Source organism: Mobula hypostoma, chromosome 9, assembly GCF_963921235.1.
Source record: "Mobula hypostoma chromosome 9, sMobHyp1.1, whole genome shotgun sequence".
NCBI classification, from domain to species: domain Eukaryota; kingdom Metazoa; phylum Chordata; class Chondrichthyes; order Myliobatiformes; family Myliobatidae; genus Mobula; species Mobula hypostoma.
The window spans coordinates 55000912-55028376 of record NC_086105.1 but is presented as its reverse complement, the minus strand read 5'-3'; the positions used below and the strand labels follow the sequence as shown (position 1 = coordinate 55028376).

The 27465-nt window shown below is 47.4% G+C and overlaps 1 protein-coding gene across 1 annotated transcript in view; it reads right to left on the bottom strand.

Annotated features, from left to right (window-relative positions):
* The window catches only part of LOC134351732 (protein-methionine sulfoxide oxidase mical3a-like), a 298787-nt gene that overhangs the window by 97712 nt on the left and 173610 nt on the right, over positions 1 to 27465 (bottom strand). Inside the window, exons 20-27 of the mRNA XM_063058319.1 lie at positions 27303 to 27389; positions 23872 to 23958; positions 23204 to 23290; positions 15775 to 15861; positions 12422 to 12529; positions 10034 to 10223; positions 6775 to 6857; positions 6076 to 6160 (exon numbers count right to left, since the gene is read on the bottom strand). Coding sequence (XP_062914389.1) covers positions 6076 to 6160; positions 6775 to 6857; positions 10034 to 10223; positions 12422 to 12529; positions 15775 to 15861; positions 23204 to 23290; positions 23872 to 23958; positions 27303 to 27389 — 814 coding nt within the window. The remainder of the gene's footprint in view (positions 1 to 6075; positions 6161 to 6774; positions 6858 to 10033; positions 10224 to 12421; positions 12530 to 15774; positions 15862 to 23203; positions 23291 to 23871; positions 23959 to 27302; positions 27390 to 27465) is intronic.

The window sequence follows — 27465 nt, the reverse complement described above, 5'->3', positions numbered from 1 at the left end:
TTTTATTCTCCTGCTGCCCGTTCTCACTTCTTTCCCATACCATTTCCCTTGTTCCTCCTCCATCTCCCTCTCTCATCTCCTACCCATCTCTCCACCAACTCCCTGCTTACTTCCCCCCTCCCCACTCACTCCCAACTCTACCCTGCTCTCTTCTCCCTCTGCCCACTAACTTGCCCCTCTCCTCTGCTCACACATCTTCCCCTGTTCATTCTCTGCTTTCCCACTGACTCTCCTCTCCCCCATCTCTCCTTCCCTCAATTCCACCTCTCCCTGGTCGTGCCACCTCACCTTCCTTGCTCACTCCACCTTCCCCCACTCACTCTCTCCTCTCTCTACCTACTCCCCTCTCTGTCCACTCATTTCCCTCTCCTGACTCACTTCCAACTCTGCCCAATCAATTCCCCCTCCCTGCTCACTCTTCACTCTCATTTCCACTCTTACCTGCTCATTGCCCCCTCCTCTCTTCACCCTCCCCCTTCTCATCACTCAATCCCCCTCTCCCTGCTCATTCCCGACTCTGCCTGCTCGTTCCCACCTCTCCCCACTTACTTCTTCTCTCAGCTCTTTCACATCTCTCCACTCAGCCTCCCTCAGCTCCCTCTCCCCAACCCCCCACTCCACTCCCCGCTCCCAACTCCCCCTCACTTATTCTTCTCTCTTCACCAGTCTTCTCCCCAATCCTCCTCCTCCATTCGCTACCCCATACCCCACACTCCCTCCCTTCCCTTCACACTCCCCTCCCCACTCAATCTCCTCACTCCCCAATCCACTTTCCCCACCCCCTCGTACTCCCCTCTCCTGTGTATTTCCTCTCCCTACTCACCCCCCTCCCCTATGTACTTCTCCATTCACTCCCACCTCTCTATTCACTCATTCCCACCTCTCCTCTACTCACTCCCCCGTTTGTTTTCCCCATTGATATCTCCCCTTGATCTCTGTCCCCTCTGCACCTCCTCGTCCTCCTCTTCCCCAGCCACTCTTTCCCTCCCCTTGCCAAGAGTCAGAGTTGTACAGCATGGAAACAGACCCTTTGGCCCATCATACCCGTGCAACCCATGAGTTTTCTTGAAGCCAATCCTATTTCCCTGCACTTCGTCCATATCCCTCTATACTCTTCCCATCCGTCTAGCTGTCCACCTGATCTGAAATGTATCTGATGTACCTGCCTCAACCACTTCCTCTGGTAGCTGGCTCCGTATATCTATTACCCAATGTGTTAAAAAGGGTCCTTAATAAACCTTTCACCTTGAACCTTAAAATGTTGTTCTCTAGTTTCCGATTCCCCATCCCCGGAAAAAATGACTGCTCGCCCTATCTGTGCCCCTCATGACTTTATACACCTTGTGAGATCACCCCTCAGTAAATGCATACCTGTCTAATCTCTCCCCATACCTCACTCCCTCATCCTCTCCGTACCCGTTTCCAGCCCACTCTCTATCCGGGCCTGCTCTGCTTCCATTTCCCACTCTCCCTCTTCCTTGTCTGTTCTCCAGCTCCCTGGTTCCTTCCCAAAGTTACCCTTTGTGTGCATTCCTACCACTCTTTACGGAGGTAGATTCCGACAGCTCTCCTTTTCGCTGCATTCTCCTTCTCAGCACACCCTCACCAAATCACACGTCAATGGGTCCCCCTTGCTCTCCTTGTAGCTGTGGCACTTTCATTATTTTGCTTTTTGGATTACTGTCATTCCGTGTCTTTACTCCCAGTTGTCCCAAATTCCCTCCACTCCCCTTGTTACTGGATCCCCTTTGTCTCTCCTCCACCCTGCACCCATTGTTCCTCACCTTGCTGAAAGGACACCAGTCCATGTTCTATTGGGTGGGCATCAAGGCAGCTGTAATTGCATCCACACCGTCCATTTCATGGTGAATACCTCACTCCCACAGGAAACCTCATTCTCCTTACCTCTGCCTTACTGGATCCTTGTTCACCTTGCCAGACCCTCGCCTGTCGTCACTCTTCCCATGTTGCTGCTTCCCTACTGCTCTCCTCGTCATCGGAGCCCGTCATTCTCCTTGTTACCACATCCCCACATTCTTATCACAGGATCCCCATCATTCCCTTGAATGGATCCTTGCTATTCTTGTTACCAGATCCCCAATCTAAATGGACTCCCAACATTCTCATTAAAGGATCCTGGCATTCTTGTTAACGAATTCCCTATCAACCCCTCATTATCAGATCCTATGTTCGAATTACCAGATCCTTGTTTTCATCATGAATGGCTCCCCATTATTGTTACCAGATTTGCTGACTTGCTGAGTTCCTCTAGCAGTCTGTGTGTGTGTGTGTGTGTGTGTGTGTGTGTGTTTTTCTTACCTCTTTCACTCTCATTAATGGATTCCCAATCTCCTCAGTTCTTATTACTGGATCCCAACCTTTCTCTGTGGTCTCAGTTCCCATTTATCTTATTGCTGGATCGCCATCATTTTTCTTGTTACTGAATCCCTTGCCTTTGATCGGCCTATTTAAGGAAGGAAGCATCTCTCTTGGAGATGATACACATGCCATGCTGTATTTTGATTTCTGGTACCAAATGATTACATCACAAAGACAGTTTAAGCAGATTAAGCCTCTGTTCCCTGGAGTTCGGGAGAGGTGACCTTATTGAGACATTACACCCAGAGAATCAAAATACTGGCAATACTCAGGTTTGGCAGCACCTGTGCTGAGAGGAACACACAAGGGCTGGAGGAACTCAGCAGGTCTGGCAGTATCTGTGGAGGGGAATAAACGGTTGACGTTTCGGGCTGAGACCCTTCATCAGAGAGGAGCTAAGTTCACGTTTCAGGTTAACAACCTTCCAACACAACTAGAAGTTAGAAATGCACGTCTTCAATCTCCTGGTTTCCCTGCCCCTGCCTCAGCTGCTCCGACACCTTGGCCCTCACCAATCCTTTTTCCTCAGTCCTGGTTCCCCCTCCACCATGGCTGAAGTCTCACAACTGCTCCTGCTCTGCTCCCTGCAACTTAAAATGTATGGCTTTTCACAGTACAGAGGCAGGCTCCTCAAGCCCACCTCACCCATGCCGAACTAAATGTCTGTCTGAGCCAGTCCCATTTGCCTGCATTTAACCCATATCCCTCTAAACCTTGCTTAATGGCATGGCCCATGGCATAAAAAAGGTTGGGAACCACTGCTCTAAACTCTTTCTCTCCATGTACCTGTCCAAGTATCTTTTGAACATGGTAATTGTACTCTTCTTCATCATTTCCTCTGGCAGCTTGTACCTACCAATCCCAAGGTTGATTATGGTATACATTACTTTGATAATAAATGTACTTTGAAGTCTCTCAGTTACACACTTGCCCCTCACATCCCCTTTAAATCTTTCCTCTCTCACCTGTAGCCCATGTCATCTAGTTTTTGAATGTGACCATCCACCTGATCTGCGCCCCTCACTGTTTTATAAAGCTTTAAATGTTACCCTGCAGCTTCCTCCACTCTCATTTCCCTCTTCTCCCAGTTCTGAAGAATGGTCACAGACCTGAAACACTGACTCAGTTTCTCCCTCCACAGACGCAGCTTGGCACGGTGAGTACATTTCCAGCACCCGCAGAGCATTTCCCCCCATTGGGCTGACAGGGTCGGTGTGGGGAAGACTCTTCTTCTGGTGGGGAGACCAGAATTGAGGGGGATATGGTCTCAGGAGATCAGGTCACCTATCTCAGATTGAGGTGAGGATGGGCTATGGACCTTTGCAGCCCTAACTTACAAAACATGAGGTATTCTTAGCAGCGTGGAGACACAAAAGGATCTTGGGTCCACATGAATAGGCCCCTTAAAGCTGTTGCATAAAGAAGGCGTATGGTGTGTTGGCCTTCATTAGTCAGGGGACTGAGTTCAAGAGCTGTACGGTAACGTTGCATCCCTACCTGAGAGGGTACAGAGCAGACTTACCGAGATGCTGCCTGGATCAGAGAGCATGCCTTGTGAGGAAAGGTTGAGTGAAGTAGGGCTTTCTCTTTGGAACAAAGGAGTATGAGAGCTGACTCGATAGAGGTGTACAAGATGATATGTGACATAACTAGACTGGAGAGCCAGTGCTTTTTCCCCAGGGCATAAATGGGTAATACATGAGGGCATAATTTTAAGGTGATTAGAGGAAAGTATAGGAGAGATGTCAGAAGTAGGGTTTTATACTGAGTTGTGGGTGTGTGGAATGCGCTGTTGGGGTGGTGGTAGAGACAGATACTTCAGTGACATTTAAGAGACTCTTAGATAGGCACATGAATGAAAGAAAACTGGAGGGTTATGTAGGAGGAAAGGATTGGATTGAACTTGGTGTAGGTTAAAAGGGCAGCATAACATTGTGGGCCGAAGGGTCTGTACTGTTCTATGCATCCGAGATGGAGAAACACCGAGGCATGGGGGAGTCGAGGATAATAGAAATGAGACCAGGGCCAGGAACACAGCAGCCATGATCTTACTCAGGGTTTTGGGGGGGAGGGGAGGCGCGTAAGAAACAGATTCAGGGACTTTTTGATCCACTTGGGCTTCCAGTCCTCATCTTCCCACACTCTTATCCCTTCATTCCTGGACACCGGATCACCGTTTGCCCTTATGTTACAGAACCCCCACCCACAGGTACTGTGGGATTCTCAATATTTTTCTGTTCTTACCTGTTCCCCCTCTCCCCCGCTCCCCAGTAAATGACAGAACACCGGAAATGCCCAGCAGGTGCCGGCTGTACCAGAGGAGAGAAAAATGGACTGATGTTTCCAGCTCTGTGATTTGGTCAAAAGTAATCAATGTGATACATTAACTTAACCACAGGAGAAAATCTGTAGATGCTGGAAATCCAAGCAACACACGCAAAATGCTGGAGGAACTCAGACCTGCTGAGTTCCTCCAGTACTTTGTGTACGTTGCTTACATTAACTTAGTTCTCTCCACAGACACTGCCCGATCTGCTGAATATTTACAGCATTCTCTGATTCATTGGTACCATGACCTCACCTTAACCCTGGTTACTCTATCCATACCAGTCTGTACAACATGATCTACATCTTAATCCCAGTTACTAGATCCCCATCAGTCCCCATGTTAATGATCAGATTCCTGATCAGCCCCTGTGTAACTAGATCTCCATTTGTCTTAGACTACCATATCCCCACGGTCCTCAGATCACTGAGGATCTGAAGCCAACCTTGACTCTGACCCCAGCCAACCCCGGATCACTGGATGACCAGTTGTCCCTGGGCCACAGGATCCTCGGCTATCATCAGATCCCCAGCTGTGCTGTCTCACCGGATCTCCAGCTTCCACTGGATCCTCAGATCCCCAGCTGTCTGAGATCACCAGATCATTGGATCTTCAGCTATTATTGGATCCCCAGCCATCACAGATCACTGGACTACCAGGTGTCATTGGGCCACTGGATACCTAGCTATCATTAGATCTCCAGCTGACCCAGGATCTCTGGCTGCTCGAAGATTCTCAGCTGTCCCCAGTCACTGGATTCCTAGTTGTCACCAGCTCCCCAGAAGTCACTGTGCCACCGGATCCCATACTGCAGTGTAAGCAATGTTGCTCATTTTTGCCCAATATAACTCTTTGCTATCACTTTAAACATACTAGCCAGACCCAAACCAATAGCAGGAGATTTATTAGAGTAGCAATTGTTGTAGTTTTGGAGTATCTGACCACCTCTAACTCATCAGCCGGGGTTCTAGGGTTCCATCTTCATGCTTGCACTCCCTGTAAGGTGGAATTTGGTTGGTCGTTTTCCATTAGGATGGGTTAAGACTGGGCTTACAGGGGGCAGTGGTGGAAGTGGGTTGGGGGCGTTAGGGAGCTGCAGAGATGGTTCAGGCTTTAGTGAGATAAGCAGGGGGTTCTTCAGGTGGTTTTGATACATGATCAATTAGCTCCTCTTGAGGTCAAGGTCCTTTCACTCTACACTGCTGGTCGGGGGGAGGGGTGGGGTTGGGGGTACTGAGACCATGCCCTCTCCTAGCCTTCCTCATTGTCGGAGTCATAAATCCATTCATTCATTCCGTCGCAGAGGCGGCCGAGGTGCCCCCTCAGCGGGAAGGGCAGCCAGCCGTCCTCGAGCAGGGCACAACATCTACCTGCGGCTCCCTCGGTGTGCGGCTCCTTAGGGCTGGGCTGTCCGTCGGGGCTGATGGTGGGCAGCGGGGGCGCAAACACCTTCTCCTGCAGTAGAGGAAACACAACAGGACAGGAGTGGGCCAGGTTTCAGGGAACATGCACTGGCATCACCTGTGACCACTGTGCGCTTTCTGGATATCGGAGAGCTTGACAACTCTGACAGGCACCCCCCCGCCCCCCGACCCCCTTGCCTTACAATTACTCTGTAGGGCATGGGAGGCGACCCTTGCAAACCCAATGGTCCTGCACCAAGCGTGGCACTCAGCACCTACACATGCGCACGAATAATCTATCCAAGCTGAGGCAGGGCTAAATGCTGGCAACCATTGCAGCACCCCTGTATCGGCGCTATCTCCAGATCTCCAGCACAAGTACACTCCCCAGCCCTGCAGGGAAGTACAGTCCCTGGTCCCACATGCAAGTATGCTCCCACTGCAACACCCTCCCTCCCCGAACACAACACTAAGCCCACCTCTCTTATTCTGCGAGCAGCAGATACCAACTGCTTGAGGAGCAACCCTCCCCCCCACCCCTTCGTGGCTGGCCAGCCATGACCTCTGGGCACCAAAAGCAGGAGGGGGTCTGGGCACTTCAGTACAGGAGAGGCAATGCCAACGGGCTCCCTACTCTGATCTGACAACCCCTGGTGTGGCTGGTACCTGGGCGGCTGCTGGGGGCGTTGCCGGTCTCTTCCTGGCCTCCCGTCCTGCCAGTCGGTAATGGGGCTTACAGTAGAATTTCCCTGCAACAGGATGGCATCCAGTTAAATAGTGTTACAGTCCTGGGCTCCCATACACCACCCACACCCCTGGTGTACACACGCCCCACTGCATGCCTGGGACACGTGCACACCGGACGCATATATTTCCCTGCATCTCCAGGCTATGAGTACCACTGCACACCAGAATGTACACATTCTCACACAACCCCAGGACACACGACACAGCGAGGAGCAACACAAGTGCACCATAGCTGAGCAGTTTTCCGCAGTAACCAGATTAAACAAATACAGTGGCATGCAAAAGTTTGGGCACCCTGGTCAAAATTTCTGTTACTGTGAATAGCTAAGTGAGTAAAAGATGTACTGATTTCCAAACGGCTTAAGTTAAAGATGACAATTTCTTTAATATTTTAAGCAAGAAAACTTTTCTATTTCCATCTTTTACAGTTTCAAAATAACAAAAAAGGAAAAGGGCCCGAAGCAAAAGTTTGGGCACCCTGCATGGCAGTACTTAGTAACGCCCCCTTGGGCAAGTATCACAGCTTGTAAACGCTTTCTGTAGCCAGCTAAGAGTCTCTCAATTCTTGTTTGGGGGATTTTCGCCCATTCTTCCTTGCAAAAGGCTTCTAGTTCTGTGAGATTCTTGGGCCGCCTTGCATGTACTGCTCTTTTGAGGTCTATCCACAGATTTTCGATGATGTTTAGGTCAGGGGACTGTGAGGGCCATGGCAAAACCTTCAGCTTGTGCCTCTTGAGGTAGTCCATTGTGGATTTTGAGGTGTGTTTGGGATTATTATCCTGTTGTAGAAGCCATCCTCTTTCCATCTTCAGCTTTTTTTTTAAACAGACGGTGTGATGTTTGCTTCTAGAATTTGCTGGTATTTAATTGAATTCATTCTTCTCTCTACCAGTGAAAAGTTCCCCGTGCCACTGGCTGCAACACAAGCCCAAAGCATGATCGATCCACCCCCGTGCTTAACAGTTGGACAGGTGTTCTTTTCATGAAATTCTGCACCCTTTTTTCTCCAAACATACCTTTGCTCATTGCAGCCACAAAGTTCTATTCAGAAAGTTCAAAGGAGCATCTAAACAAGCCTGATGCATTTTGGAAACAAGTCCTGTGGACTGATGAAGTCAAAATAGAACTTTTTGGCTACAATGAGCAAACGTATGTTTGGAGAAAAAAGGGTGCAGAATTTCATGAAAAGAACACCTCTCCGACTGTTAAGCACGCAGGTGGATCGATCATTCTTTGGGTTTGTGTTGCAGCCAGTGGCACAGGGAACATTTCACTGGTAGAGGGAAGAATGAATTCAATTAAATACCAGCAAATTCTGGAAACAAACATCGCACCGTCTGTAAAAAAGCCGAAGATGAAAAGAGGATGGTTTCTACAACAGGATAGTGATCCTAAACACACCTCAAAATCCACAATGGATTACCTCAAGAGGCGCAAACTGAAGGTTTTGCCATGGCCCTCACAGTCCCCTGACCTAAACATCATTGAGAATCTGTGGATAGACCTCAAAAGAGCAGTGCATGCAAGATGGCCCAAGAATCTCACAGAACTAGAAGCCTTTTCCAAGGAAGAATGGGCGAAAATCCCCCAAACAAGAATTGAAAGACTCTTAGCTGGCTACAAAAAGTGTTTACAAGCTGTGATACTTGCCCAAGGGGGCGTTACTAAGTACTGCCATGCAGGGTGCCCAAACTTTTGCTTCGGGCCCTTTTCCTTTTTTGTTATTTTGAAACTGTAAAAGATGGAAATAAAAAAGTTTTCTTGCTTAAAATATTTTTAAAAAGTGTTCATCTTTAACTTTATGCCTATTGGAAATCAGTTCATCTTTTACTCACTTAGCTATTCACAGTAACAGAAATTTTGACCGGGGTGCCCAAACTTTTGCATGCCACTGTACCAAGGGGAAGCACTGTGCACCTGGGGACCGGAGATCAGACCTTGATCAATGGGGAGCATAAGCAGGCAATAACATCACAGCACAGTAATCCCCACACAGCCTTAACCACCGGAGACAACCGCCAACCCCTCCTTTCTCCATCTGAGCCTCTCAGTAACTCAATAACTTTTATGTCTGTTCCCCAAGTCCAGCATCTTCAGTATTCTCCTAAAGAAACTGGGCAGAGTCAGGGTGCATTAACAGGACTGGGGTCGCTGAATAGAACCTAGTAGCTGCAGGCCAACAATAAACAACCACCTCTGCCTGATTCGACCTTAAACTCAGTCCTCCAGTCCCTAATAAGGTAGTCATAGTTCCTCACCCTTTAACCTTCAATGTCCCAGGAACACATCACTAGTTAGCATAATCTCTTCTAGGAGTTGAGATGATGTGGTCACGACCTGGCTCTGATCACCAGCACAAGAATATGAAGGGCCCTCAGTGGCCGAAGAAAAAACATGGAATGGAATCATTCCAAGAATGAAGGATTCTGGCTCCAATGTCAGAGGGAGAGGGCAAGTCAGGAGCTGATTTGACAGATCACGATGGGTTGGGTGAACCAAATGACCGGAAGCCAATTACTACTAAACAGAGCCACTAAGCACCAGTCAACAGAACGTGACCAGGCCATGACAGGCAAAATGAGCTGCTTGTTCTCTTCAGCTGGTGTCCAGACAGGTTTTACTCCTGGAATAACGGCAACAGAACAACAGGCAAAGACCACCGGAGTCACTGGACTGTACGAACACTGGAGGGGAACCAGGCCACTTCAACGTGGTTTTAACCATCATGGTGTACTGGTGAATGGCCACCACAGCATGAAAGGGGTCTCTGAATGGACATATTTAGATGGAATAGAGTGTGGGAGGTGGTGGAATGGAGAGAGAGATTTTTTTTTGCGTGAGGGCTGGGAGTTGTGAGCTCAGGTCTGTAGCTTGGAGGGCTGATACCAAGTCTCAGCTGGTCCTTCGCCCCAAACCCCTCCCTCCAGAGTGCTGGACCTATGTAGTGACATCAAACTGAGATGGTGCTCCCTCTCTCTCAGGCTGACCCAGTGGCACTGTTATTGGGATGTGGGTGCTCCCCTTAACCCGACCAGTTCCGTAACGTCACTAAAACAAATGCACTGGTTACTCTTACTGTCCCGCAGCTGCCGCACAGACTGATCATCATCTCTCTCAGCCTCGAAAGCTGTGAGATGCACCCCCCCCCCAACCATTTCAGTAGCGGCTGCAATCTCACCATTCTCCGGGTTGTAGGCATAGGTGGAGAGCCGCAGGGTTTCACCGCAGTAGTCACATTTGAAGCAGCCGCGGTGGAAGAACTTCCCTTCGGCGCTCAGTCGCTCCATCACGTAGACTCGCTTCCCGCAGAAGTAGCAAACATCACTACCCCCGATCTCTGAGGGAAACTCCTTCCGTCTGATTGATTGCTGTGGAAAGACGGGACAGATTACTGCAGGAGTACTGGAAGGAGAACAGGGACCACCTGCCTCCCCCACCTCACTGCCTTCACACAGGGAGCCTCATTCACTGGAGCACCAACCACACACACACACACCCAGCCAGACTTCCTCAAGCGGCACCTGGTCCCAGTTAGTACAACTCTTGCCTCTGAGTAAATTCAAGGACAGGCAGGACTCTGCCTGTGTTGAGGTGACACAAACTGTCTCTCTCCCCCCCTTCACCCCCGACCCCCGATTGTGAACCCTTAGTACTGTCTGGCATGGAGGGGCCACTGCCCAGGATTGAAAAAGGCTGCAGATGGTTGTAAACACGGGCACTACCTTTCCACCATCGAGAACACCTTCAAAAGGCAATGCCTCAAAATGGCAGCATCCATTCTTATTGCCCTCGTCATGTTACCACCATCAAGTAGGAGGTACAGGAGCCAGAAGACACACAGTCAGTGTTTTAGGAACAGCTTCTTTCCCTCTGCCATCAGGGTCCATGAACGCCACCTCACTATTTTCCTCATTTTTTTCTGCACTGGTTATTTATTTTATATATTTCTTATTGTAACTTCCAATAACTTTTTGCCTTGCACTGTACTGATGCCGCAAAACAACAGATTTCATGACATACAATATGTCAATGATAATAAACCAGATTCTGACTCGTTTGACTAAATAATGAATGGAGCCATACAGCCATCTGACGGGCCTGTCACGCTGGTTACCATTCAGCTCTGCTGCTGTGGGAGAGAAAGACTGCCTGATAGAGTCACAGATTTATGCAGCATAGGAAGCAGGCCCTTCAGCCCGACTTGTCCATGCTGACCACAGTGCCTAACTGTGCTAGTCCTATTTCCCTGCACTTGGCCCATATGCCTCCAAGCTTCTCCTGTCCACCATGCTCCAATGGACCTTGGACCATTTGTTATGTTCGAAATAAAAAAACGTGCCTTGTTTTATGAAAAGGTGAAGCCCTGCTGCAGAGATGGAGCACAGAGATACAGACTGGCCCACAAGCATGTCCTGAGTGAGCCCAGCCCCATTTCTCGGGTGAAGGTCTCCCTACCTGCCTCTCCTCCCCATGACCCTTAAAGCACGTTGGCCAGTATTTAACCTGCAATCCTCATCACTAAAGTTCCCCATTCTTTGTACAGTAATCATCACCGTTTGCAATGGTGTCACTGCAGGTTGGCTGGAGTACTTCTCACAAAAGTGACTCAACCTTAAAAGTACTTCAATAGCTGGAGAACATTGACAGGCACTAGGTTTTGAAAGGTGAATAACCTAGCCTGCTTCAACTGATGGAAGCAACCTCTCGTATTCCATCAGGGAGCCTCCAACACAGAGCATGAAGCTTTAGCGGTCAGTGTGAGGAGATGTAGGCAGAGCAGGCTTCACCAGGAGATGGTGTTGGATGGCTGGACATACTCTGGACATACAATCAGTCAAAGAACATATGAAACAGGAGCGGGAATAGGCCATCTGGCCCGTCGAGCCTGCTCCATCATTCAATAAGATCATGGCTGATCCGGCCATCTCCACCTACCTGCCTTTTCCCCATAACCCTTAATTCCCCTACTATGCAAGAATCTATCCAACCTTGTCTTAAATATTTTTACTGAAGTAGCCTCCATTGCTTCATTGGGCAGAGAATTCCACAGATTCACAATTCTCTGGGAAAAGCGGTTCCTCCTCATCTCCGTCCTAAATCTACTTCCCCGAATCTTGAGGCTACCTCCCCTGGTTCTAGTCTCATCTACCAGTGGAAACAACTTTCCTGCCTCTATCTTATCTATAGTATTTATATAACAGTTATTTGTACACTGTGTTTTATAGGATTACTTTTATATTTACTATGTATATCCCTCACCCCACCGATCACCACCTCCCAGCCCTGGGTCGTTGAAAACCCAGCCTGGCACATACTCTACACTCTCAGCCACTACAAACCTGACCAAGAAAGCTCCCTGCACAGCACTCCCACCATCTGCATCCCCTCACCACCACTGGGCACTCTACCCACCCCCTATACCCTACCCACCCTCTCCCTACACCTGAGCCCACACGTCACGCCCCAGCCCACCCGACATTTTACACCCAGCAACCTGTCCCACAAGCTCGACCCTGCCCTGTTACCCACCCCACCAACGCTACAGCACTGGCAGGAGGAGGCTTACCAGTTCTCTCCTGTCTATACGGGGTTTGGGCTCAGTGTGTCTCTGCAGCTTGCTGGCTATCTGCTCGGCGAGCCCACTCACTCCCCCTGTGTACCTGCTGATGCACCTCTAGTACAGCATCGGGTGGTGTGCCAGGGCGAGGGGACAGGGGGAGAAACATCAGAGGTAGGAGTGGGGGAGAAGGGGAGGGGAAGAGGGGCAGGGGATGGGGTGGGAAGAGTAAGGGGGCAGAGAAGGAGGGAAGGGGAATGGAGGGTAAGGGGGCAAGAGAGAATGGAGGAGAAAGAGGAGGATGGGAACGGTGGGGGATGATGAGGAAAAGTTAAGAAGTGGGGTAAGGGGGTGGACAGGCAAGGAAGGAGAAGGGTGGGGGAAAAGAGGAAAGAGGAAGGGAGGGAAGGGAAAAAGAGGAAGGATCAGAGGAGTTAGGTATGAGGAGGAGGTGTGGAGGGTGGAAGGTTTACCAGGGTGTAGTGTTGGAAGAGGAGAATAAGATGGAAAATACAATAATTAGACTTCAGGAAAGTTTGTTAACATAATACTGACAGAAATACAGCAAAGCTATCATTGTCCATCGGTGACGTCTCATTAAACCAACAGTCTCCTCTGCCTTCAGTTACAATTAGACAGCGAAATCAAACATGCAGAACAGTAGACTAGTAGTGGTATTAGTGAGTTACTGCACACACTACACACCCAGTGACAGAATGCACCATGGAGCTGCCTCTGTGTTCTTAGTCACGCGTGTATGATCCATCCCGGATCAAGTACAGACTTGTAAGTGCCATTGCTGTAACCATGGGGGATCAGAAAGAGGCATGGAGAAGTCAGAAGAGAATTGGAAATCAAGTGGATTTCCATTGTATCATAGGAGTAAATAACAAGACAATCCTAAGGTAAGGTCACACACAACACAGAAGCAAGAGTAACTTGTTCTTGGCACTGGCAAAGGCAGCACTCCAAGAGTCCTGGAGGCAGACAATTGAGAGCTCCACCCGGCTGACAGCCTAGCAATGTTCCAGTTGCATCTCTGCACCCTGGTATTCCTGGAGCAGGAACATCAGCAGTGACAAACGTGACAAACAACTAACATTCTGAAACACAGAGCAGTGTCACACGATCCGGCCTTGCTGAATCTTTCCAGCATCTACAGTATTTATGATTTTCACACAACCCTCGTAATGCAAAATAGTGACTGAGACTCATGCCTCCCTTCTGTAGAACAGTTTGGGAACATGACTCCTGTAATGTTACACCGAGTGTGTAACACATGATGCCTGTAACAGAGAACAGCATGTGTAATATAAGGCGTGTATCATGGAGCAGTGTGTGTAACACATGACCCCTTTAATACAGAACAATGTAACACGTGACCCCGTAACACAAATTAGTGTGACACATGATGCCTGTTACATGTAACAGCATATGTAACACACAATGCCTGTAACACAAACAGCCAGTGTAACAACTGTGCTGGTCAGCTGTCTGGGGTGTTCACCAATATCTTTAACCTCTCACTTCAGCAGGTTGGGGTACTCACCTGCTTCAAGCAGGCTTCAATTCTACCGGTGCCTACGAAAACAATAACCTGCTTCAATGACTATCGTCCTGTAGCACTTACATCCACAGTGATGGAACATATCAACTTCTGCCTGAGAAGTGACTTGGATCCACTCCAATTTGTCTACTGGAGTAACAGCTGCAAAACAGATGCCATTTCATTGGCTCTTCACTCAATCCTGGAACATATGGACAGCGAAGATGCATACATAATGATGCTCTTCACTGAATACAGCTTGGCATTCAATACTATTACCCCCTCAAAACTGATCAATAAGCTTCAAATCCTAAGTCTCAATACCTCCTTGTGCAATTGGATCCTCAATTTCCTCACTTGTAGACCCCACTCAGTTCCGATTGGCAACAACATCTCCTTCACAATCTCCCTCAGCGCAGGTGCACCACAAGGCTGAGCTTAGCCTCCTGCTCTGCTTGCTTTATAGTTATGACTATCAGGCTAAGCACAGTTTTAATGCCATGTACAAGTTTGCTGACGGCACCGCTGTTGATAGCAGATTCAAGGGTGGTGACAATTCAGTGTTTAGCAGGAAGATTGTGAATCTGGCTGAGCAGTGTCACCACAACCTCTCACTCAATGTCAGCAAGACCAAGGAGCTGATTATTGACTTCAGGAGGTGGAAATGGGAGGTCCATGAGCCAGTCCTCACCAGGGGATCAGAGGTGGGGAGGGTCAGCAACTTTGAATTTCTTGGTGCTATCATTTCAGCGGATCTGTCCTGGGTCCAGCATGCAAGTGGTATTACAAAGAAAGCACTGAATCACCCCTACTTTCTTAAAAGATTGTGAAGATTCTCAGGTCATCTAAAACTTTGGCAAACTTCTATAGATGTGTGGTGAAGGGAATACTGAATGGTTGCATCACAGCCTGATATGGAACTATCAATGCCCTTGTATAGAAAAGCCTACAAAAGTAGTGGATGCAGCCCAGTCCATCACAGGTAAAGTCCTCACCACCATCGAGCACAGCTACACATAGTACTGCTCCAGGAAAGGAGCCATCCATCAAGGAGCATACCATCCAGATCATGCTCTCTTCTCGCTGCTAGCATCAGAAAGATACAGGAGCCTGAAAGCCCACACAGAAACAGTTATTACTCCTCAACCATCAGGCTCTTGAATGAATATGAGAGAATGACTTCACTTGCCCATCACCGAACTGGACTCATTTTCAAAGCCTCTTCATCTCAACATACTTGATATTTATTGTTTATTTATAATTATTACCTTTTTTCCCCCTTTTTGTATTTTCACATTGTTTGTCTGCCCTGTTTGTTGTGGTCTTCCATTGATTCTATTGCATTTCTTGTATTTACTACGGTTGCTCAGCAGCAAATGGATCTCAGGGTTTTATATGGTGACAGCTGTAGTTTGATAATAAAATTACTGAGTTTTGAACACAAGACTCCTGTAAATAAGACACCACCGCCTCTGTAACACAGAACCACATGTGTGATAGACCAACCCTGTAACGGAGAACAGTCAGTGTGACGATTGGGGTCAGAGCAACAGCTGAGTCACGACCACTGCCACATAGCCAGTGAGAGCACGGCACATACCTGTTTCACGGAAGAGCTTAAAAACTGATCAAGTGCAGCAAACATTCATTGCAACACACAAAGGTCAGTGTGATAGCTAGCGCCTGTAACACACAACCGAGTGCGTGCATCACTGCGTGCATTTACTCACTCCATGCTGTTATGAGGTCGCAGTTGAAGGCGGCACTCAGTGACAAAGCCATCGAGCTATACTGAGCAGAGACATGCTGCCTGTACCTGCCGGAGATCATTGAGGGATTCTACAGGGAGGGCCACAGGGATCTGCCCGGCAACCTGCTGTGTGTCTGCTGCCTCACTCTCAACCTGAAGAACAGAGGAAGATGGTCAAATACTCATCACGGGGGGCAAAGCCGCAGGGACGGACAAAGCACGTGGAAGTGCGGCAAATAGTCTGAGCATCGAGCAAAGGAGAGAGAAGCTTGGACTCCACTGCCCACATGACTGGAGTTTCCAGCTGGGAAATATGACTGGACATTGCATCTGGTACAGACACTGCTTGTGCTGGGCTGTGCAGGAGAGGTCACTTCAGGTCAGTGAAATCCAAGGAACACACACAAAAAGCTGGAAAAACTCGGCAGGCCAGGCAGCATCTGTGGAAAAAAATGCAGTCAACGTTTCAGGCCAAGACCCTTCAGCAGGACTCAGCCAAAATGTTGACTGTACTTTTCTCAATAGACGCTGCCTGGCCTGCTGGTTTCCTCCAGCATTTTGTGTGTGTTCTATCAGGGGTCTGTGACAGGATGGGCAAAGGTGTAAGTGAGAAACCAGAGGCAAATGAACATAGAATGATGAGCAACACACATCAAAGTTGCTGGTGAACGCAGCAGGCCAGGCAGCATCTCTAGGAAGAGGCACAGTCGACGTTTCAGTTAGTCCTGACGAAGGGTCTTGGCCTGAAACGTTGACTGTACCTCTTCTAGAGATGCTGCCTGGCCTGCTGCGTTCACCAGCAACTTTGATGTGTGTTGCTTGAATTTCCAGCATCTGCAGAATTCCTGTTGTTTGTGTTTTTTAATAGAATGATGAGTGCAATCTGCAAAGTCCCATACACGGAGCTGAGTAACACAGGCAGCTCAGGCTGTTGGCAGTGCCAAAAGTACACAGCACAACGCCACAAACATCAAGGAGAAAAATCAAAGCACAACCATCAGCAATGATAAACGTGATGAACAACTAACATTCTGAAACACAGAGCAGTGTCACACGATCTGGCCTTGCTGAGTCTTTCCAGCATCTACAGTATTTATGCTTTGCACACAACCCCCATCATGTGAAATAGGGACCAACACTCATGCCTCCCTTCTGTGGTACAGTTTGGGAACACGACTCCTGTAACGTTACAGTGAGTGTGTAACACATGATGCCTATAACAGAGAACAGCATGTGTAATATAAGGCATGAATCATGGAGCAGTGTGTGTAACACATGACCCCTATAGGACAGAACGATGTAACACGTGACGCCTGTAACACTGAACAAGGTAACACATGACCCTTTCACATAAATCAGTGTGACACATTATGCCTGTTACACAGAATAGTGTGCAACAAATGACCCCTGTAATTTGAAACAGCATGTGTAACACAGAAACAGTTAGCGTTACACCTATGCTGATCAACTGGCTGCAGTGATCACTGATATCCTTCACCTCTCACTTCAGCAGTAAAAGGTACTCACCTGCTTTAAGCAAGCTTCAATTACACTGGTGCTAAAAACAATGTGATAACTTGCCTCAACAACTGTCGTCCAGTAGCACATACATCCACTCTGATGAAGTGCTTTGAGAGCTTGTTGATGGAACATAGCAACTCCTGCCTCAGAAGAGACCTGGACCTACACCAATTTGCCTACTGTCACAGCAGGACAACAGCAGATGCCATTTCACTGGCTCTTCACCCAACCCTGGAACATCTGGACAGTGAAGATACATACATCAAGATGCTCTTTATCAATTACATCTCAGCATTCATTACTATCATCCCCTCAAAACTAATCAATAAGCTTCAAATTCTAGGCCTCAATACTTCCTTGTGCAACTGGATTCTCAATTTTCTCACTTGCAGACAACAGTCAGTCTGGATTGGCATCAACATCTCCTCCAAAATCCCCATCAGCACAGGTGCACCACAAGGCTGTGTGCTTGGCCCCCTGCTCTACACACTTTATACTTCTGACTGTGAAATTAAGTACAGCTCCAATGTCATATTTAAGTATGTCGATAACACCGCTGTCATTGGCCCAATCAAGGGTGTTGCTACAATAACCACCTCTTGTTAACGCCAGCAAGACCAAGGAAATGCTTATTGAATTCAGCAGGAGGAAACTGGAGGTCCATGAGCCAGTCCTCATTGGGCGATCAGAGTTGGAGAGGTCGGCAACTTTAAATTTCAGAGGATCCAGTAGTCAAGTGCCATTACAAAGAAAACACGGTAGAGCCTCTAGTTCTTTAGAAGTTCGCATGACACCTAAAACTTTGACCAACTTCTACAGATGTGTGGCGGAGAATACGTTGACTGATTGAATCATCATTTAGTATGAAAACACCAATGCCCTTGTATGGGAAAGCCTACAAAAAGTAGTGGATACAGTCCAGTCCAGCATGGGTAAAGCCCTTCCCACTACTGAGCACATCTACACGCAATGTAGTTGCCTGGAAGCAGCGTCTATCATCAAGGACCGCCACCATCCAGGCCACGCTCTCTTCGCACTGTTGTCATCCAAAAGGAGGTACAGGAGCTTTGGGACCTGCACCACCAGTTTCAGGAAGTTATTACCCCCCCAAAAATAAGGCTCTTGAAACAGAGGGGATAACTTCCCTTAACTTCACTCACCCACCACTGAAATATTCCCACTGAACTGACCTCACTTTCAAGGTCTTTTCATCTCATGTTCTCCATATTTATTACTATTTATAATAGTATTTATCATTTCTCTTTGTATTTGCACATTCTGTTGTTTTTTTGCATATTGGTTGTTGTCATTCCTGTTAGATGAAAAACACGAAAATCTGCAGATGCTGGAAATTCAAGCAACACACACAAAATGATGGGGGTCACCGGCATATTGTGCCTGCTGCTTTCATAAATTCTATTGTGTTTCTTGTATTTACTACAATTCCACAGCAGAAAATGGATCTCAGAATTGTAAATGGGGACACAGATGTACTTTGATAATAAACTTACTTCGAACTTTGGACACGAGACTCCCGTAACAGAAGCCACAATCTAGGTGACACAGAACCACATGTGCTATACCACCTCTGAAGTGGAGAACAGTCGGTGTGACCATTGGGGTCAGAACAACAGCTGAGTCACGACCACTGACACACAGCCAGTGAGTGCACAGCACATACCTGTTTTATGGAAGAGCTTTAAAGTGCGGCAAACATTCATTGCAACACACAAAGGTCTCTGCGATATTTAGCACCTGTAACACACAACTGAGTGCGTGCATTTACTCACTCCATGCTGTTATGAGGTCGCAGTTGGAGGCGGCACTCAGTGACAAAGCCATCGAGCTATACTGAGCAGAGACATGCTGCCTGTACCTGCCGGAGATCATTGAGGGATTCTACAGGGAGGGCCACAGGGATCTGCCCGGCAACCTGCTGTGTGTCTGCTGCCTCACCCTCAACCTGAAGAACAGAGGAAGATGGTCAAATACTCATCATGGGGGGTAAAGCCACAGGGACAGGCAAAGCACGTGGAAGTGCAGCAAATGGTCTGAGCATCGTGCAAAAGAGAGAGGGGCTTGGACTCCACTGCCCACAGGACTGGGGTTTCCAGCTGGGAAATATGACTGGACATTGCATTTGGTGCAGACGCTGCTTGTGCTGGGTTGTGCAGGAGAGGTCACTTCAAGTCAGTGTGTGCTCTATGGATGCTCCCTCTGCACTAACGCACATTCCCAGATGACATGCGGCAGTGCTTGGCGAAGATCATCCTAACCCACCACCTGATACATGTTAACTGTCAGTTAGAAACAAAGATCTCTCTGTACGGTGACCTACTTAACACTTCTAGGGAAGGGTTAGAAGCTTCTTGCAATCACTCTATGTTTGATGTACATGTGATAAATTAACTTGAATTTTGAATCCGAAAAGCAAGGAAACCCATGGGAAGCACTGGGGAGGGGAATTGCGAGCAGGATCACAGATCACTAGCGAAAGCTGGAAACAAGCAGGTGAACTGGTACGGCAATGTAGTGACATCACCTGTCTGCAACGCAGTGCACCCAGAACTGGCCAGGGAAGCATTACAATCTTCCTGGGATAAACTTGCAACTGCTGCACGTCTCTTCTCTTAGGTCAGAAAAATGAGGAGAGAAAACAGGCATTAGGCAACACACCGGATGACAGTAATACTCAGTCTGCTGCCGATACAGAGTGGCAGCAAGTTAGACCAATTACTCCTCACCCTCTGTACTCCTGATGGTGCAGGACGCAGGAATGTACAAGAATACCCAGTGCACGTTTCCATTTTCACCTCTTCTCCCCACTCCCATCAGGCAGAAGATACAAAACTCTGAAAGCACATATCACCAGCCTAAAGGACTACTTCTAGCCCATCGTAATCAGACTCTTGAATGGACCTCTTGTACAATAAGACAGACTTTTGGCCTCAGTATCTACAGCGGCACAGTAGTGTAGTGGTTAGCACAATGCTTTACAAAACCAACAAACCAGGTTCATTTCCTGCCACTGTCTGTAAGGAGTTTGTACGTTCTTCCTGTGACTGTGTGGGTTTCCTCTGGGTGCTCCACTTTCCTCCTACTGCTCGACAAGTCAATGCAAGCAGCAGATCCCCAGGAACCAGTGAGGAGGATTGGGCGAGGTCATTCGGGTTTGGTTTTACTCATTTCAATGCCATACATAATCTATATGTTCGGCATCAGGAGTCTGTCACAAAGAAAGTGAAAATCTGCTGATGCTCGAAATCAAAGGAACACACACAAAGTGCTGGAGGAACTCAGCAGGCCAGGCAGCGTCTGTGGAAAAAAGTGCAGTCGATGTTTCAGGCCGAGACCCTTCAGTAGGACTCAGACAAATCGTTGAGTGTACTTTTTACCACAGACGCTGCTGGCCTGCTGGGTTCCTCCAGCATTTTGTCTGTGTTGTATCAGGAGTCTGTGACAGGATGGGCAAAGGTGTAAGTGAGAAACCGGAGGCAAATGAACATAGACTGATGAGTGCAATCTGCAAAGTCCACCAGGACATCCCATACACAGAGCTGAGTAACACAGGCAGCTCAGGCTGCTGGCAGTGCCAGAAGTACACAGCACAACGTCACAAACATCAAGGAGAAAAATCAAAGCACAACAATCAGCAATGATAAACGTGATGAACAACATTCAGAAATACAGAGCAGTGTCACACTATCCGGTCTTTCCAGTATTTCCTGTATTTAACATTTTCAGCATCTACAGTATTTATGATTTTCACACAACCCCCATCATGCGAAATAGGGACTGAGACACATGCCTTCCTTCTGAAGTACAGTTTGGGAACAAACAACTCCTGTAACGTTACAGTGAGTGTGTTAACACATGATGCTTGTAACAGAGAACAGCGTTTGTAATGCAAGGCATGTATCAGGGAGCAGCGTGTGTAACACTTGACCCCTGTAGCACAGAGCAAGGTAACACGTGACCCCTGTAACATAAATCAGTGTGACACATTATGCCTGTTACACAGAATAGTGTGCAACAAATGACCCCTGTAATTTGGAACAGCATGTGTAACACAGAAACAGTTAGCGTTACACCTATGCTGATCAACTGGCTGCAGTGATCACCGATATCCTTCACCTCTCACTTCAGCAGTAAAAGGTACTCACCTGCTTTAAGCAAGCTTCAATTACACTGGTGCTAAAAACATTGTGATAACTTGCCTCAACAACTATCGTCCAGTAGCACATACATCCACTCTGATGAAGTGCTTTGAGAGCTTGTTGATGGAACATAGCAACTCCTGCCTCAGAAGAGACCTGGACCTACACCAATTCCCCTACTGTCACAGCAGGACAACAACAGATGCCATTTCACTGGCTCTTCATCCAACCCTGGAACATCTGGACAGTGAAGATACATACATCAGGATGCTCTTTATGAATTACATCTCAGCATTCATTACTATCATCCCCTCAAAACTAATCAATAAACTTCAAATTCTAGGCCTCAATACTTCCTTGTGCAACTGGATTCTCAATTTTCTCACTTGCAGACAACAGTCAGTCTGGATTGGCATCAACATCTCCTCCACATTCCCCATCAGCACAGGTGCACCACAAGGCTGTGTGCTTGGCCCCCTGCTCTACACACTTTATACTTCTGACTGTGAAATTAAGTACAGCTCCAATGTCATATTTAAGTTTGTCGATAACACCACTGCCATTGGCCCAATCAAGGGTGCTGCTACAATAACCACCTCTTGTTAACGCCAGCAAGACCAAGGAAACATTTATTGAATTCAGCAGGAGGAAACTGGAGGTCCATGAGCCAGTCCTCATTGGGTGATCAGAGTTGGAGAGGTCGGCAACTTTAAATTTCAGAGGATCCAGTATTCAAGTGCCATTACAAAGAAAACATGGCAGAGCCTCTAGTTCTTTAGAAGTTCACATGACACCTAAAACTTTGACCAACTTCTACAGATGTGTGGCGGGGAAAACGTTAACTTATTGAATCATCATTTAGTATGAAAACACCAATGCCCTTGTATGAGAAAGCCTACAAAAAGTAGTGGATACAGTCCAGTCCGCCATGGGTAAAACCCTTCCCACTACTGATCACATCTACATGCAATGTAGTTGCCTGGAAGCAGTGTCTATCATCAAGGACCGCCACCATCCAGGCCACGCTCTCTTCGCACTGTTGTCATCCAAAAGGAGGTACAGGAGCTTTGGGACCTGCACCACCAGTTTCAGGAAGTTATTACCCCCCCAAAAATAAGGCTCTTGAAACAGAGGGGATAACTTCCCTTAACTTCACTCACCACTGAAATGTTCCCACTGAACTGACCTCACTTTCAAGGACTTTTCATCTCATGTTCTCGATAATATTACTTTTTATAATAGTAATTATCATTTCTCTTTATATTTGCACATTCTATTGTTTGTTTGGACATTGGTTGTTGTCATTCCTGTTAGATGCGGACTTTCATTGATTCTATTGCGTATCTTGTATTTACTACAATTGCACAGCAGAAAATGGATCTCAGGATTGTATATGGTGACATAGATGTAGTTTGATAATAAATTTACTTCGAACTTTGGACACAAGACTCCCGTAAAGGAAGCCACAACCTATGTGACACATAACCACCTGTGTGATAGACCACCCCCGTAGTGCAGAACAGTCAGTGTGACGATTGGGGTCAGAACAACAGCTGAGTCACGACCACTGCCACACAGCCAGTGAGAGCACGGCACATACCTGTTTCACGGAAGAGCTTTAAAACCGATCAAGTGCAGCAAACATTCATTGCAACACACAAAGGTCAGTGTGATATCTAGCACCTGTTAACACACAACCGAGTGCGTGCATCACTGCGTGCATTTACTCACTCCATGCTGTTATGAGGTCGCAGTTGGAGGCGGCACTCAGTGACAAAGCCATCGAGCTATACTGAGCAGAGACATGCTGCCTGTACCTGCCGGAAATCATTGAGGGATTCTACAGGGAGGGCCACAGGGATCTGCCCGGCAACCTGCTGTGGGTCTGCTGCCTCACCCTCAACCTGAAGAACAGAGGAAGATGGTCAAATACTCATCACGGGGAGTAAAGCCACAGGGACAGGCAAAGCATGTGGAAGTGCAGCAAATGGTCTGAGCATCGTGCAAAAGAGAGAGGGGCTTGGACTCCACTGCCCACAGGACTGGGGTTTCCAGCTGGGAAATATGACTGGACATTGCATTTGGTGCAGACGCTGCTTGTGCTGCGTTGTGCAGGAGAGGTCACTTCAGGTCAGTGTGTGCTCTATGGATGCTCCCTCTGCACTAACGCACATTCCCAGATGACATGCGGCAGTGCTTGGCGAAGATCATCCTAACCCACCACCTGATACATGTTAACTGTCAGTTAGAAACAAAGAGATCTCTCTGTACGGTGACCTATTTAACACTTCTAGGGAAGGGTTAGAAGCTTCTTGCAATCACTCTATGTTTGATGTACATGTGATAAATTAACTTGAATTTTGAATCCGAAAAGCAAGGAAACCCATGGGAAGCACTGGGGAGGGGAATTGCGAGCAGGATCACAGATCACTAGCGAAAGCTGGAAACAAGCAGGTGAACTGGTACGGTAATGTAGTGACATCACCTGTCTGCAACGCAGTGGACCCAGAACTGGCCAGGGAAGCATTACAATCTTCCTGGGATAAACTTGCAACTGCTGCATGTCTCTTCTCTTAGGTCAGAAAAATGAGGAGAGAAAACAGGCATTAGGTAACACACCGGATGACAGTAATACTCAGTCTGCTGCCGATACAGAGTGGCAGCAAGTTAGACCAATTACTCCTCACCCTCTGTACTCCTGATGGTGCAGGACGCAGGAATGTACAAGAATACCCAGTGCACGTTTCCACTTTCACCTCTTCTCCCCACTCCCATCAGGCAGAAGATACAACCCTGAAAGCACATATCACCAGCCTAAAGGACAACTTCTATCCCATCGTAATCAGACTCTTGAATGGACCTCTTGTACAATAAGACAAACTTTTGGCCTCAGTATCTACAGCGGCACAGTAGCGTAGTGGTTAGCACAATGCTTTACAAAACCAACAACCCGGGTTCATTTCCTGCCACTGTCTGTAAGGAGTTTGTACGTTCTTCCTGTGACTGTGTGGGTTTCCTCTGGGTGTTCCACTTTCCTCCTACTGCTCGACAAGTCAATGCAAGCAGCAGATCCCCAGGAACCAGTGAGGAGGATTGGGCGAGGTCATTCGGGTTTGGTTTTACTCATTTCAATGCCATACATAATCTATATGTTCGGCATCAGGAGTCTGTCACAAAGAAAGTGAAAATCTGCTGATGCTCGAAATCAAAGGAACACACACAAAGTGCTGGAGGAACTCAGCAGGCCAGGCAGCGTCTGTGGAAAAAAGTGCAGTCGATGTTTCAGGCCGAGACCCTTCAGTAGGACTCAGACAAATCGTTGAGTGTACTTTTTACCACAGACGCTGCTGGCCTGCTGGGTTCCTCCAGCATTTTGTCTGTGTTGTATCAGGAGTCTGTGACAGGATGGGCAAAGGTGTAAGTGAGAAACCGGAGGCAAATGAACATAGACTGATGAGTGCAATCTGCAAAGCCCACCAGGACATCCCATACACGGAGCTGAGTAACACAGGCAGCTCAGGCTGCTGGCAGTGCCAGAAGTACACAGCACAATGCCACAAACATCAAGGAGAAAAATCAAAGCACAACAATCAGCAATGATAAACGTGATGAACAACATTCAGAAATACAGAGCAGTGTCACACTATCCGGTCTTTCCAGTATTTCCTGTATTTAACATTTTCAGCATCTACAGTATTTATGATTTTCACACAACCCCCATCATGCGAAATAGGGACTGAGACACATGCCTTCCTTCTGAAGTACAGTTTGGGAACACAACTCCTGTAACGTTACAGTGAGTGTGTTAACACATGATGCTTGTAACAGAGAACAGCGTTTGTAATGCAAGGCATGTATCAGGGAGCAGCGTGTGTAACACTTGACCCCTGTAGCACAGAGCAAGGTAACACATGACCCCTGTAACATAAATCAGTGTGACACATTATGCCTGTTACACAGAATAGTGTGCAACAAATGACCCCTGTAATTTGGAACAGCATGTGTAACACAGAAACAGTTAGCGTTACACCTGTGCTGATCAACTGGCTGCAGTGATCACCGATATCCTTCACCTCTCGCTTCAGCAGTAAAAGGTACTCACCTGCTTTAAGCAAGCTTCAATTCCACTGGTGCTAAAAACAATGTGATAACTTGCCTCAACAACTATTGTCCAGTAGCACATACATCCACTCTGATGAAGTGCTTTGAGAGCTTGTTGATGGAACATAGCAACTCCTGCCTCAGAAGAGACCTGGACCTACACCAATTTGCCTACTGTCACAGCAGGACAACAGCAGATGCCATTTCACTGGCTCTTCACCCAACCCTGGAACATCTGGACAGTGAAGATACATACATCAGGATGCTCTTTATGAATTACATCTCAGCATTCATTACTATCATCCCCTCAAAACTAATCAATAAACTTCAAATTCTAGGCCTCAATACTTCCTTGTGCAACTGGATTCTCAATTTTCTCACTTGCAGACAACAGTCAGTCTGGATTGGCATCAACATCTCCTCCACATTCCCCATCAGCACAGGTGCACCACAAGGCTGTGTGCTTGGCCCCCTGCTCTACTCACTTTATACTTCTGACTGTGAAATTAAGTACAGCTCCAATGTCATATTTAAGTTTGTCGATGACACCACTGCCATTGGCCCAATCAAGGGTGCTGCTACAATAACCACCTCTTGTTAACGCCAGCAAGACCAAGGAAATGCTTATTGAATTCAGCAGGAGGAAACTGGAGGTCCATGAGCCAGTCCTCATTGGGCAATCAGAGTTGGAGAGGTCGGCAACTTTAAATTTCAGAGGATCCAGTATTCAAGTGCCATTACAAAGAAAACATGGCAGAGCCTCTAGTTGTTTAGAAGTTCGCATGACACCTAAAACTTTGACCAACTTCTACAGATGTGTGGCGGGGAAAATGTTGACTGATTGAATCATCATTTAGTATGAAAACACCAATGCCCTGGTATGGGAAAGCCTACAAAAAGTAGTGGATACAGTCCAGTCCGCCATGGGTAAAACCCTTCCCACTACTGATCACATCTACATGCAATGTAGTTGCCTGGAAGCAGTGTCTATCATCAAGGACCGCCACCATCCAGGCCATGCTCTCTTCGCACTGTTGTCATCCAAAAGGAGGTACAGGAGCTTTGGGACCTGCACCACCAGTTTCAGGAAGTTATTACCCCCCAAAAATAAGGCTCTTGAAACAGAGGGGATAACTTCCCTTAACTTCACTCACCCACCACTGAAATGTTCCCACTGAACTGACCTCACTTTCAAGGACTTTTCATCTCATGTTCTCGATAATATTACTTTTTATAATAGTAATTATCATTTCTCTTTGTATTTGCACATTCTATTGTTTGTTTGGACATTGGTTGTTGTCATTCTAATTAGATGCGGACTTTCATTGATTCTATTGTGCATCTTGTATTTACTACAATTACACAGCAGAAAATGGATCTCAGGATTGCATATGGCGACATAGATGTAGTTTGATAATAAATTTACTTCGAACTTTGTACACAAGACTCCGTAAAGGAAGCCACAACCTAAGTGACACATAACCACCTGTGTGATATACTACCCCTGCAGTGCAGAACAGTCAGTATGACGATTGGGGTCAGAACAACAGCTGAGTCACGACCACTGCCACACAGCCAGTGAGAGCACAGCACATACCTGTTTCACGGAAGAAGTTTTAAAAACGGATCAAGTGCAGCAAACATTCATTGCAACACACAAAGGTCAGTGTGATATCTAGCGCCTGTAACACACAACTGACTGCGTGCATCACTGCGTGCATTTACTCACTCCATGCTGTTATGAGGTCACAGTTGGTGGCGGCACTAAGTGACAAAGCCATCGAGCTATACTGAGCAGAGACATGCTGCCTGTACCTGCCGGAGATCATTGAGGGATTCTACAGGGAGGGCCACAGGGATCTGCCCGGCAACCTGCTGTGGGTCTGCTGCCTCACTCTCAACCTGAAGAACAGAGGAAGATGGTCAAATACTCATCACGGGGAGTAAAGCCACAGGGACAGGCAAAGCACGTGGAAGT